The 14,406-nt window shown below is 34.0% G+C and overlaps 1 protein-coding gene across 5 annotated transcripts in view; it reads left to right on the top strand.

The window, feature by feature from the left end:
• The window catches only part of LOC141461151 (A-type potassium channel modulatory protein KCNIP2-like), a 319,616-nt gene that overhangs the window by 110,491 nt on the left and 194,719 nt on the right, over positions 1-14,406 (top strand). The window contains exon 1 of one of the 5 annotated variants that reach the window (XM_074141915.1): positions 13,888-14,090. The exons of the other annotated variants lie outside the window; for them this stretch is intronic. Within the exon in view, the coding sequence (XP_073998016.1) occupies positions 14,078-14,090 (13 nt within the window). The 5' untranslated portion in view covers positions 13,888-14,077. Of the gene's footprint in view, positions 1-13,887; positions 14,091-14,406 lie in introns of those variants that run through there. 5 annotated transcript variants of the gene reach the window in all.

Genomic DNA, 14,406 nt, shown 5'->3' with positions numbered 1-14,406 from the left:
GTTCCTGTTATAATCCCTTCTCTTCTTGATATATATAACTATTCCCTAACCAATTCAGTTTTTCCTTCTTTATGGAAACTATCTCTTATCCGCCCTATTCCCAAAATTAAATTACCTTCCTCTCTAGATGATTATCGTCCAATTTCCATCCTGTGCGTTACATCCAAGCCTTTAGAAAGAATAGTTTCCAATCAGATTTCTAACTATCTTAAAACTTACAATTTATTAGATCCTTATCAATCAGGATATCGGAACAACTACAGTACTCAGACTGCTTTAATAAAACTAACTGATGACATTCGCCTTGCAATTGACAAACGAATGGTTACTGTTTTGGTTTTCTTTGACTTTTCTAAGGCCTTTGATTCTGTCTGTCACTCTGAACTCCTCTTTGTTCTTAAAAGCTTGAATTTTTCTTGCAGTGCTCTCAAATGGGTTGAGTCTTACCTTTCGTCTCGGCGACAATGTGTCGTTGGAATGAATGGTGCTCGCTCAAGATGGGAAAATGTTGCTTCTGGTGTGCCGCAGGGCTCTGTTTTGGGTCCGTTATTGTTCTCTATCTATGTTAGTGATATTTCTAGAGTTATCTCAAACTGTTTGCATCTCATTTACGCTGATGATTTAATTCTCTATTTTCATATTCCTTTTGATCAATTGGAGAATGGAATCAGATGTGTAAATGATGACGTCGCTTCTGTTTTTACTTGGGCAAAAGATAAAAATTTATCTTTTAATGCCGGTAAAATGAAGGCGATGGTGGTTGGTAGCTCTAGATTTGTTAATGGCATCGATTTTAACAATATTTCTAGGATAAAAATTGGTAACATTGATCTACCTTATGTGGATTCTACTAAGTTTTTGGGAGTTACCTTCAATAGCACCTTAACTTGGCATAATCATGTGGGTGATGTTGTCAATAGAATGAACAAAGCTCTGTATCAACTGAAGTACCATAAAGAAATCTTGCCTGTGTCACTAAGAAAGCAGTTGGTTCAAACACTCATCCTCCCGCATGTAGATTATTGCTGTCTTGTTTATTTGGACCTGACTTCAGAACTGAATACAAGGATACAAAGAGCTCTAAACTCGGGTGTTCGTTTCATTTTTGATGTCAGGAGAGATGAACATATTACTCCTTATTACCATCGTCTGAACTGGCTAAATGTTGAATACAGAAGGCAATATTTTTTAGGTGCCTTTATTTATTTTCTGTTCAAAAATAGAGCACCAGATTATCTGTATTCACTATTTAGTAGCAAAGAACAGTTACACTTGAGGACCACTCGACAAGTGGATACAAAGTTGTACACGCCCACACCTAGGACTGCAACCTATCAAAATTCTTTTTATTTAAAAGCTTGCAGGTTATGGAACTCACTTCCGATTGGTTTGCGTGCAAAGTCTGTCAATACGTTTAAACCTCATTTATACGAACATCTTATCAAAAGTTATCTAAATCAGTGATTTATTATTAAAGTTATTATTATCATTACTATTATTACTTCTTTGTTCCAATTATTATCTTTATTTTGTCATGTTTTCCTCTACTTATTATCACTATCACTATTACTATTATTATTGATATGATTGTTATTAATGTTACTATTATCATTATATAATTATTATATTGTAAGCAGTAGACCTATTCTTTTCTTTTAAGTTAACATTTTTATTTATGTATTTATTTGTGTATATATTTAAAACGGAAATGGAATTTTAGTTTTATTTTTTATCTTTTTGTTTTACTCTGTATATATTGTAAATATTAATTTGGCAGCAACTCAGAAGAGAAATTTTAGTTTATTAAATTTATGTATATACTTTTTGTTGTCCTTAAGGGACTAATGTCCCAGGACATTAATAAACGTATTTCTCTCTCTCTCTCTCTCTCTCTCCTATTCTCTGATTTTCTTCTTCTTTTTTTTTCTTGTGCGAACATTTTGGTTACCACTTGTCGTCATTCGAAAGATGTGATCTTGTAAAAGCTTATTTCAGTTTACCACTTCTCGTCGCTCTTGATTGTCCAATAGACTGTAAATAGTTTTAAGAATCTAAATATTTTATGGCTACTTAAGAAAGAAGTTCCCCCACCTTGTTGAAGCAGGAAAATGTTCTCGAAAATAGTTTTATTAAAATAAAAATAGGCACATTTTCATTTTGTAGATCGTGGAGCGAGAATTTTAATTGGTTGCAGAAAATGAAAATTATATTTCTCCTTGATTGGACCTTAATTGCACTGTTGATAGAATGCACTGTCTACCTAGACTCACCTGGATACACACCTAGACACGACCCATGAAATAGGACCTACCTCTCTAGATTTTATTTGTCCGTCTTTCTAAATTCTTGACAAAACTAAAAACGTTTCTTTTTTTTTTGGCGTTTATTTATGCTGCAATCAGCGCGTTAGCGCTATAAGAAACAGTGATACCCGAGTAACAAATGGTATGTAACGAGTGGAGAAGTTACCCAGTGGTAACACTCCAAAACATTAGATGGTTAGTCACTCTCTTCACTGGAGAGGAGATCACGAGGCCACTTCTTTTTAGACGTCTTATCCCAGTGATCAGGAAGAGTTCTAGAAGAAAGATTTTGTGAGCTAGAGGATTTATATGAGATTGCAGGCTGAAGTGGAGTTTTCTGTATAGTGTTTTAGCAACTTCGGTGACAAAAGGAATGTTAAGGTCAGTGTGTATAGTTCAGGTTGGAGACATAAAATGGAGCGTTTACAATAGTTCGAAGTATTTTAGATTGAAGAGATTGAATCCTTTGGAGATTGGAACGTTTGGTTGAACCCCACAGCTCTATTCCATACGCCCAGGTGGGTTTCAAAATAGAAGTATAAATCAGTCTTTTGTGGTCCAGAGAGAGTTTTGATCTATCGTCTAAGAGTCTTTTACGTAGTCAATAGCGTCTGTTTAGTTCTGTTCTTTTAAGTCTAGTGTGGGGACTAAAAACTTAAATACACAAAAGTTATTCAAACACTATGGTCATACGGATGCGAGTTCTGGGGTACCAATTTCAACCGTATTCAGTTGTTCCAGTAATACCCAATGCTCCCTACTATGTCTCACATCTAACCCTGCACTCCTTTGTTCATTATCCAATAAAATCTTGCAACAAAACATTCCTCGACTGCACTCTGCTCATCTTAACAAATATTTAAAGACAAAGATTGTCCACTCTCACCAAAGAAGATCCCCAACAATACCCCCAGGAGATTAAAACGCCGCTGGCTCCGAGATCTTCTCAGGTCTGCATAATCTTCTGTTTGCTAATACAAATTAAAATAAGTAGGAATTACCTGCTTAGGGTGGAAATTTCAAAAGATTTTATTACACTTTGCATCATATTCTGCTTGTATTCCAGTGAGTTATAATAATAATAATAATATTAATAATAATAGTAAAATCAAGTTCTGAATTAGATTAGACTCGACGCAACCGCAGACGTATACGCTATTGGCTGAACTCTTAGATATCTTTTCCCTTGTGCAAGACCTACGGTTTTCCTAAAGCACATTGCTTCGAATGAATAGCCCTCAGATTAATTAGGAACGGATTTTGCAAGAATATACAGGCTATCCATCTAAAACACGGCATCTTACAACACGGTTTCACATACTTTGCGTATCAATATCTTGTTTTCTACAATTGAGAAATCCATGCAATTTCGTACAACTATAGGGAACTTTGGTCTTTACAATTGGATGAAATATTATCGTTTAAAGTGTTATATTAGAGAAGATACAGGTTACCCTCCTATAACACGGTATCTTACTAAACGGTTTCGCTCTAACACGATAACTAGCTAAATTGCGGGAACCCTCCTGTAATATCTCCACCTGAAACACGGTTTCGCACTAAGTAGAAGTTTGAATCGTATATTGTTTTGATCCGTCTTAACCTCTTTGATCCCTCCACAGCGTGTTATCTTCCTTCCATAACCTGCTCCTCTCCACTCTTCGACACCTTACCTCCTAGACCAATGAAAAGAATGGCCACGCCAGCTAGAAAAAGAGACATAATAGTGACACTTTCAGAGTATTTGAGATAGCCACAAACACGAATTTGACTTTGACAACACTTCCATACTTGCAACCAACACCAACAGAAGTAAACGAAACATATTAGAAATGATACACATTAAAAAACAACAAAAATCCATCAACTTTAGAACAGACACCAACAATCTTTCAAATTTTTATAATAACATTCTTCAAACATTAACTTAACAAATTACTCACCGCATACCTTAGGTTTTTCCAGCCCTATTGTTTTCACCCCTCCCTTACCTCTATATAAACCCACTTTTCCGTAAATCCTTAACAGTTATGATGATATATTCGTAGCTATACAGTCAACTTTACAAACTTTTTTATAATGTAAGTCTTCCCAAATTATATTTATTATATTTATCTATTTAATTTTATGTTTTAAAAATAATTTTATTTATGTATTTTTTGATTTTTGTTTTTGTTCAATTTTATATATATTAGTGTAATATTCCTTTTGTACAGACCCTGAAGAAGGTAGTAATAATTACCGAAACGTTGGTATAAAACAAAAAAGTTGTTTTTATTTAAGACCGCACCTCGACATTCACCAAAATCATAGCCACAAATGTTTTCATCCAATTGAAAAAATCAGTTCGCAAGTTTTTACAAGCATCTACATTCTATCTACACTCTGAAGAAGTAATGTAGTAGCTTACAAAGAGTTTCTACAAACGATCTTTGGCCCAGCTAGCTTGCGACCTCCATCACATTTAGTTCGTCAATATACACGGCAGATCCAACAGTGTAGTACGTCATTATTTTAAAATAATTTATCCAATATTCCCGACAACCTTGCTAACTCATTCAACAGAAATCTAAAGGATACACGCTTCATGTTTATCTTATGCCATTTTCAGAGTGCAAATGTGCACTACTTGAAAGCATTGCATATTTTATGTTTATGTTACCCAAAGATATGCTCATGCTTTTGAGCATTTCCCCCCTCTCACTATAATTAAAGTATCATTACTAAAATATACGAGCTAAAGAAGAAAAGCTTTCTTATTTGTCTTGAAAATTAAGAAGTTGTCGTGAGTTCAGCTTCATTGAGACAGATGCTGTAACCTCAAAACTAAGTTATAGCACTCTCATCCCATTAGCAATTACCTCCTGGGCGTTCTTGCAGAGCCGCTGCTACTTAAATAAAAAAAAAGTTTTTAATTACTTCCAGAGTAGAGTTCCTTCATCTCCGGGTTACCCCTTTTCATCTCATGAAGATTATTAATTTTAATGAGGATGTTGGTATTATAATTTTTTCTTTTCCTTTTTTGGAGCGACAAACTTACAAGTGAAACCTCAACGTGCTAGTTTCTTATTTTTTATTTATTTTTTTTTAAAGATTGAAATCTCATTAAATAGATATGAAAATTTAAATGTATTCAATGAAATAATACACGACAAAAAAGTCTGTTCACTTTCAGTCTTTCGTTTTCATAAATTAATGATGTAGTTAATGATTTTGATTACATTCACGAAGACTTGTAACCATTATTAAAATGACCCATTTTGTGGATCTAATTCCTCTCGGACTTCCAGAAATAAGGATTCAAAATGACAAAAACCTTAACTTTAAAAGACCATTACATTACTTTGCAACTTTTGCTAAAATCTATGGGAGCTTTTGATTGGTTGCTGTCAGTTACTTGATTGAAGTCTGTGTTGCTCCATTCTATTGCACAGATCAATGTTTCGAATAAGGTGGGATTTCATTTAATTTAAATTAATTTTTCTCAGTCTTTCCTGTGAAATAATAGTATCGTAATTAGCTTAGGTATCGTAAAGGAATAGGTTCGATTCCTTTGGACTAGGTCTTGTATTTTATTTAATGGTTAATATGAGAAATTTATAGTAAAGTATGTTAGGCGGTTATAGGCTAGACCCGCAAAGCTAAGATGTATAGTTGGTTAGTGGATTCGATTCCCCCGGTCTAGGTCTTGTATTTTATTTAATGGTTAATATGAGAAATTTACATTTAAGTATTTTTGTTAGTCGCTTCCGTCCAAGTCACTTAATTTGGTAGTTGGATGTAAAGTCCGTCAGAAAAAGTAGACAGTCTACTTTACTTTTACTTTAATCCTTTCCAAGATAAAGAAAGGCCCTTTAATTATGGATTAAGGTTTAAGGTTAGACATCTTTGTATACCTAATAAGTAGTTTAGGGAAAGTGACTTATGTTGGAAGCATCCTTAGGGCATAATTAAGAAAACTATTACAAGCGATGGACAACACTACGACGCGTTGTTTAACATGAGCAGAACAGTACCATAAACTTTGACCATGTTTGCTCTACGGCCGTCTACATATTATCCTTTATGTATAACATTAAAAGATAAGACCGACCACATGGTTCAGCTCTCTTTAACATTTTCATAAAATTTAGACTTAAATCTAGCGTCCTGGAGTGAATTTGATGGAAATTCCTGCCTCAGAGTGGCCATCTTCCTTTTACTGCTCTTGGAGGAGGTGTTGTTATCCTTAAGTAATAGCCCTTATCAGAGTACTACCAGAATTTACTTGTATTCTGTGAACACTGTCGTAGAAATGTCGTCTAGTCAAATGATTATTCATTATCTCTTTGCTAATGCAGCACAGAAGGAAGGCTAGAGAACAGTTCCAACGATTTAAGCAGGTAGTCCTGTCCTGGTCAGCCTCCTGGAGGCCGTTCACGCCCACTACACGATTGCTGTAACCTTTTTATTCAATTTTTTAATTTCACTACTTCTAGCTAAAGGAACTTAACAACGGATCTTGTTAAATACCCAAAATTGATATTTCACCGGCAACATATATTTCGAGTTCTTGTATTAGAAAAACAGCATGTGAAGATGTGCGAACATACGCGCATTTCCGGTGGCTGCAGTACAGCCTACACCATAGCCTTTAAAATAATATAAAAATTTTTTTTGAATACTATAAAATGTTTTTATTAATCAATGAAACTTCCTTTTTAACATTAAAAAGTGAAAGATGCTATATTACGATTCATTCAGGGAATTCACGTAGCAGTAGATTGCGGGATAAGCGTGTCCCAAAATTTAATGATAAAGAGGTTGTGAATAGACAGTTTGGATTCGACGTGGCAGTTAACCTGTTAAGTGAAACTCCTCCTTGTCAAGGTTTCAGCCTCTTCTTTGCCTTCATCTTCCACTTAAACGGTGGCCTTTTAGGTTGAACGATCATTTTGATGACGCTTCTGGTTCATGTCAAAGGAAATCCTTTTTTTGTCTAGCAAAATGTTTACATCTTATTCAGATTTTACGCAATTTGCTGGGAAATCCGGTGAGAAAATTTATATCCTAATGAATGGTCCAGTAATTAAACAGAATAATCAATCAGCCTTTACATTGGCTCCCTACTACTTCTAATGTCATTTACTTAGTACAGTCTTGGAACAAAATATTTGAAAGTAAGATTTATAAGGGTAAAAACAGATGTGGAGAATTGGCCAAAGAGAACTATGTTTATTAGTGTTCCGTTTAGTTTTGTATTAGGCCCTAAAGAAGTGGAGGAGGTGATATATTGCACAAAATACATGGAATGGGTGATACATTCATCCCATTCGTCAAGCAGTTTAATTATCGCGCTACATTCTAGACTCTTCTTTGTCTCTCTCTTTCCGTCGACAATGTTGAAAACAAACTTCTAATGACGTACACTTATTAAACAGCGTAAAAACATTATGGTTTCAATGTGTAATTTAATAGAATCTTTTGACATTAATTATTATTGTATAAAGTTATTGTCTTTACAAAACTGTGGATGAGAAAGTTATGATATTTATTTAAAGATCCTTTCAGCGCATCCAAGCTTTTGTTAGCATTTCATCAAGAAAACGGCAATAAAAAAAACAAACCAAAACGCGAATAACATGAAACTTGAAGTAATTTATTGCTGTTATTTTTGTTAAACTAGTAACGTATGAATAAATAAAGTTTCGCCCCTGAACGGCAATGACAAGCGTCGTACTGTTGACACACGATTTATGGTATAAAAACTTTAGTGTGCACATGGCTGGGCAGAATGTACGTTCTACTGTTTTTCTCACAATTTTTCATACAAAAGAGAAAGATCGTTGACAATTCATATATCCTTTTATCTTCTAGCACTTTGTAAGGTGAGAAACAAAGTGGTACTTATTTGTTAGTTTCTTGTGTTGCTAAAAAAAGAAGGACTTGAAGAAATCGTGTAGACTTCCCGTTTTTGAGTTCAGTGTGTCTTAAATTTTCTCTGAAAAAGTATTCACTGAAAAATTGCGAAAAAGAAAAAGTTCAAATTTAAAATTTAACCTACATAATTTAACGTACGGACAGTGCAGGACATTTCAGTCAAAACTCCTCCGACAGATAGCTGACGCTCCTTTCTACGGTGACTAACCTCACTCTTCACCACGATCTCCAACATTCTCTTCATAGACCAACTCGCCAAGACTAAATACCAAAAGTTCCATACTGCTCTCTCCACTTGCTCAAATCCTCTTGTACAGTCTCTCGCTTCCTCTGGCATCCCTAATACTCCTCGACGACTGAATCGCCAGTGGCCCCGCGACTTCCTTACAGCCTGAAGAACTAAATCTCTCCTCTCTCTCCTACTCATATTCTCCTCCTCACCATTCCCCTATCTCCTATAGAGAGTGCTACCGCTGGGTAGCTTCTCTCCTCCTGCTCTTCCCGCACCAGTTCATCTTATTTACCTCCTATTTACTTATTGTATACATATATTTATACAGACTGTAAATTACAAAATAAATAAAATAAAATAAAATAAAATTTCTCTTATAGGGTCAATTTAAAGTAGAGGTCAGTCGACAATTTCAATATCCTTCTTTATTTACTTCGCAGAATCACTTACGCTTCTCAATAGATCTCTAACAGAACCGTCTTATAATGATGTCGACTTATTCATCAATGTCTTTACATCAACTCGGTACAAAAACTTTTTTTCTCACCTTTCTGATCATCCTAATCTATCAATTAATCAGCTCTTCCTGTCTTACTCTTACCGGAGAATCCTGTTCAACGTATGAGGAAATCCTGGCCACTTGAAATCTTCAGCACTTATAAATTAAACGTTTTTTTTTACACGTTCACTGCTGTGTGATCGACTCATCTTGTATCTGCATTAACTTAGGGCGAAAACTACGCTAAAAGAAGTGCCTTTTTTATATTTTTCCGCCTACTTGTCTTCCTTTTATTGGTTAGAGTCACTGCTCTTGAGTTTCCTGGTTACTTCAGGGAAAATTAAAGCTACTAATCAGAAGAATGAGAAGGTTTTTTTTGTTTCTTAAGTACTGAACATTGCGAAATGTTCGACGTAACCGACAAGAATTTACCAATTGTCCAAGTTTAATTAAATATACACAGGAAGTATGCCTTCCATTAATACAAACTATGTCATTGAATATAAGAAAACAAAAAAGAAAAAAACCCTCCGTTTTGGTGAACTTCGCAAAAACGGAAATAAATAAAGATTAAGTAAACGTGAGAATATCAATCATTTGCTTTCTTGGTAATGTCACCGTTCTGCTACTTTTCGAATTTCCATTCCATTTTCCAGCTGAAATCCAGCCTACACACTGAGGAAAATAGGAACCTACATATCCTACTGGAAAAGCCATGAAATAAACATAAACTTGGAAATAAATAATACAACAGGTAGCTTTGGACGGAAGAGGCGTTCCCGTTAGTAGTTTCGTTCCCTTTCTACACAAATGAAAGTCAATATTCATCCCAGCATTGGATTTGTAATTTCTGTTTTTGTTTTGGTTTCTTTATTTATTGTATCGATTCAAAGTTAAAAAATTTGTTCGATATTAACTCTATCCTTACTTAAGCTTAATATCGAATTTTCTGTAGCGATTTTTGCACCGGAGATATCCGCTTATCAGGAGAAAATTGATAAAAATAAGAGATAAGAGATAATTACAAGTAAATTTAAGGTTGCTAAACAGTAATTTATGGATTCATTTTGTAAAAACGTGAATAAATAATGTGCGAATTTTTTTTTAATCAAATCACAATAACATCTAACAATACCAACAATCAATTCTTATGCACTTGGTACCAGTATTCTTGATCAAATTTTCAAAATGTAACAGTTTACACCCAAGCTGAATTTAAATATTAGAACAGCTCTTTTCCTACCTTTCTTGTGCGTCGTTATTTACATTGAAGGGTTATAAGCTTTTTAGGTACCTTAATGCGAAAGTTTTTTTTGTGAGATTTAACAGCTTCTAGAGTTATTTGTAAATGAGTTATTATTTTTAGAGTTGAGTTATTATTTTTTATACTAAAATATTTCACTTTTTAAATGTTTAATGTTTGTATAATATTGGAATGATTCAATTTAACGAGGAAACGGTCCCAGAACATAAAGACAACTCCTTTTTGCCAACGTTTCTCCAAATTTATTGCCTTCTTCCAGTGTCTGGATATTACAGATACAACAATTTAATATATTGAACCATAGGACTACAAATACAACATATTAATACATCTGTTCATATTCTGTAACACATTGTTCATTTTTTAGCTTATTTGTTTCCTATCTTAGCAGAATTTAGAGTGCGACATCCTTTTAACTTTGCCTAATTTAAGAGAGCTTTTTAAACTCTGCTAACTGCCTAAATCTTATTAATCATGCTCGCTCTGCCTGGTTGTATAGATACCAATTGATGCAAGAATTTAATTATTAGGCTATGAAGATGTACATGTACATTAATTTTATTTTTGTTTTTGAGGCTTTTTTTTTTAATTTTCTTTTGACTTTTCCTGTGATGTTTAATAGTACTTCTTGACGGCAATTTTTCTTATAAAATAATTGTGCTCCTTTGTTCCTCATTAAGGATGATTTTTGTTTTGTTCCATTCTCACTTCTATTGAGTCATTTTTTGTTCTGCTTTTCCTTAATTATAAAAAAAGCACCTAACTTCCGGCTGACGGATTACCTAGCCGCATCCGATTTTGTTTTGTTTCTTCCACTGTTAAGATTGTAAAGTAATTTCAATAAAGTGTATTATTATTACTTATTAATAAATCTTAACAAAACTATAAGAAATGATATAAACTATAATCATTAGAACTTAATTGGCTGAGTTACAGAAAACTAAGAGCCAAATATGGAGAACAGGTATATATACACAAATATAACGGGACTTACTCAGGGAATTTTGGTAATGACTATACAGTGATGGGACAAATACAATAGAATAATTACAAAGTTTAGTTTTGCAAGAGTAGACTAGATACTTGAAAATTCTTTTAATACATCGTTGAGAACATAGGAAAAACAGAAAAAAAATCCTTATTTACTAAATATACATATAAAGAAACGTTGAGGAAAAACTTTGGCAAAAAAAGACGGAGTTGTTTTTTCAATTCTGCACCGATTCCTCGCCAAATTGAATCCTTAATATAAATATTTTACGGTCACTAAAAGCTAAAACAATTTCTTATTTGAATACTTATTGAATACTTTCCAGAAATTAGATTTATGTTATTAGTAAATTAATTACTAAATCTAAATGATGCCCTAGATTATTTGGGAATAGAGAAATCATGACGTAGGTACGGGATTTGTCGAAAAGATACGAGTAAAATCATTAACTTAAAACCGAAATGTGAAAAGAAAACACAGTTAGGGGCATTTTACCACATTGTTCGTGCAATATCGACCCATTTATCGATCTGCATAAAAGATAAAAACAAAATGTTGATAGCAAACAAATATGAGGGAAAAAACCCTACCCTGACTGTTCGAACTATACTATTGACGTGACGGAAAAAGAAAGTGCTATCTGCCAAGGAAGATAGAAGAAGAAATATGGTAACTTATCGGTCACACAGAAACCAGAATAGAGGAAATAAATCAGACTGAGATCTGACTGAGATGACAAATCAGACTACCGCAGTTGGATATGTAAATATGGTGGTGCATGTAGATGACGGTTCAATTTTTTATCTGTACTTTGTGTATTTAAAATATAGAGCAAGGACACTAGGGCTGATTGGCGTCTTTTTATTTTTGGAGGGGGAGAGAAAAATTCAGGGCCTTAGACTTCTGTAGCCTTACGCTTAAGAGGCCTTATGCTAGCCCTAAGCATTATTATACCTAATCTGGATTTTATTTTTGTTTCAGGTAAGTTTCTTCATATTTCCGGTAAAAAATAAGCATGAAAATATGGCTTGATTGAACTGTAAGTTATTTTGAAGCTTTAATTTCTTATTTATTTATTTATTTATTATTATTATTTTGAATCTACACGATCATTAGGGAATCAATTTTAATTCCGGCATTTACAGAAATAATTTTATGTTAGCAGTTCTTGACCTATTCGAAGAAAATTAAATGAAAACCGTTTAAATAATTTTCGAGAATCCAGGAGAGTCTGAAGACTAAAAAAAGGAGAAAACCTTCAATATATTTAGGAAGGCGCCACGGTAGCCGAGCTGTTAGAGGCGAGACCTGTAAAGCTAATATGTATTGTTGGTTAGTGGATTCGATTCTCTAGGTGTAGGTCTTGGATTTTATTTAATGGCTAATATGAGAAATTTATAGTAAAGTATATTAGGCGGTTATAGAGGGAAGGGATTAGCTATGAGGTTAGCATACTGGACTCCCACGCGGAGGTCCCGGGTTCGAATCCAGCAGCTGACCCTTAGATTTTCTCTTCCTAGGAGCTTCTTACAGCTCACTGTCCGGTGATGGACAGTGTTGTCTGTAACGAGAGAACACTGTCCGGAAGCCGGCAGTGCACTGGAAAAAGCTCCGGGCGCTAATGACCTCAGCTGTTGATGCGCCAAAAAAAAAAAAAAAAAAAAAAAAAAAAAAAATTAGGCGGTTATAGGATAGACCCGCAAAGCTAAGGTGTATTGTTGGTTAGTGGTTTTGATTCCCCTGGTCTAGGTCTTGTATTTTATTTAATGGTTAATATGAGAAATTTATAGTAAAGTATGTTAGGCGGTAATAGGCTAGACCCGCAAAGCTAAGATGTATTGTTGGTTAGTGGTTTTGATTCCCCTGGTCTAGGTCTTGTATTTTATTTAATGGTTAATATGAGAAATTTATAGTAAACTATGTTAGGCGGTTAGAGGCTAGACCCGCAAAGCTGAGATGTATTGTTGGTTAGTGGATTCGATTCCTCAGTCTAGGTCTTGGATTCTATTTAATGGTTAATATGAGGAATTTACAGTAAAGTATGTTAGGCGGTTATAGGCTAGACCCGCACAGCTTAGATGTATTGTTGGTTAGTGGATTTGATTCCCGGTCTAGGTCTTTGATTTTATTTAATGTTTAATATGAGAAATTTATAGTGAAGTATGTTTGCTAGTCGCCTCCATCCACGACACCTAATTTGGTAGTTGGACGTAAAGCCCACCTGAAAAAATAGGCAATTACTTTACTTACTACTTACTACATTTAGGAATTCCCAAAATCTGAGAGACTTTACGTTTTACTTCCGGTAAAAGGCGTTATTTATATTCCAGCTTTAAATTGAAGAAAACAACTAACTATTATGTTCGTCTACAATGATCAAGCGATAATTTTAAATAAATAAGTAAAACAATTGTATTTATGATCTAATGATGTTTATTACGCGTTTTTTTCCGTATTCGAAATGCCTTTAATTAGGTAACCGGCGGGGGAAAAATAGAATTATTAATTAATAATGATATAAACTCCATTGAAATAATTTTTTGAAATAATAAAATCTCTTACAATTTCCACCCCCTTGCAAATTTTCCGAAGAACACCACACGATCGGTTTCATTCGGCTTAGATCGCCAATACTCGTGGGTTGGTAAGACCACCCCCCAATATAGTAGTAGCCAGTGCAACCCTCTAGCCGAGAAAGTCAGGTGTCCTCAGATTGGCTAGGCAACAGTTTAGTCTAAGCCGGTCATTACAATCCGTACGCGAGAATAAGGACATCTTTTTTTTTCCTTTTTTTTTTTTTTGTTGTTAAAGCCGGAAGTTTCGCTCCTTGTATTCGTCACAAACCGCGTACAAGTCACTGGGCAAACTCATGCATTTTAAAGGTTCGTCTCTTTTTTTGAAACTGGAAACAAAACAAAAGAAATTAAAAACCCTAAAATTTTACAAATTTTTTTAACATCTTCTCATTTTTCAATCTTAAAAAGTCCTTTATTTTCTTAATATATTTCTTCATTATTATTATTATCTTGTACATTATATCCTAGATTTTTTAAAACTATTATTTTTTTTATTATTTATTAATTTATTAATTCTTTTAGAAGTGCACAAATCACAGTCTTCACTGACTATAGAACTTTCAACATACTTTTATGGTCAGAAAGCTTTAGAAAACAAAGCTCTGAACTTATATATTATTAT

Source organism: Rhodnius prolixus, unplaced genomic scaffold (assembly GCF_049639745.1).
Source record: "Rhodnius prolixus isolate KJV_2025 unplaced genomic scaffold, Rpr scaffold_6, whole genome shotgun sequence".
Taxonomy (NCBI): Eukaryota; Metazoa; Arthropoda; class Insecta; order Hemiptera; family Reduviidae; genus Rhodnius; species Rhodnius prolixus.
Note: the sequence above shows the minus strand (reverse complement) of the source record. Positions and strands in the feature narration are given on the sequence as shown.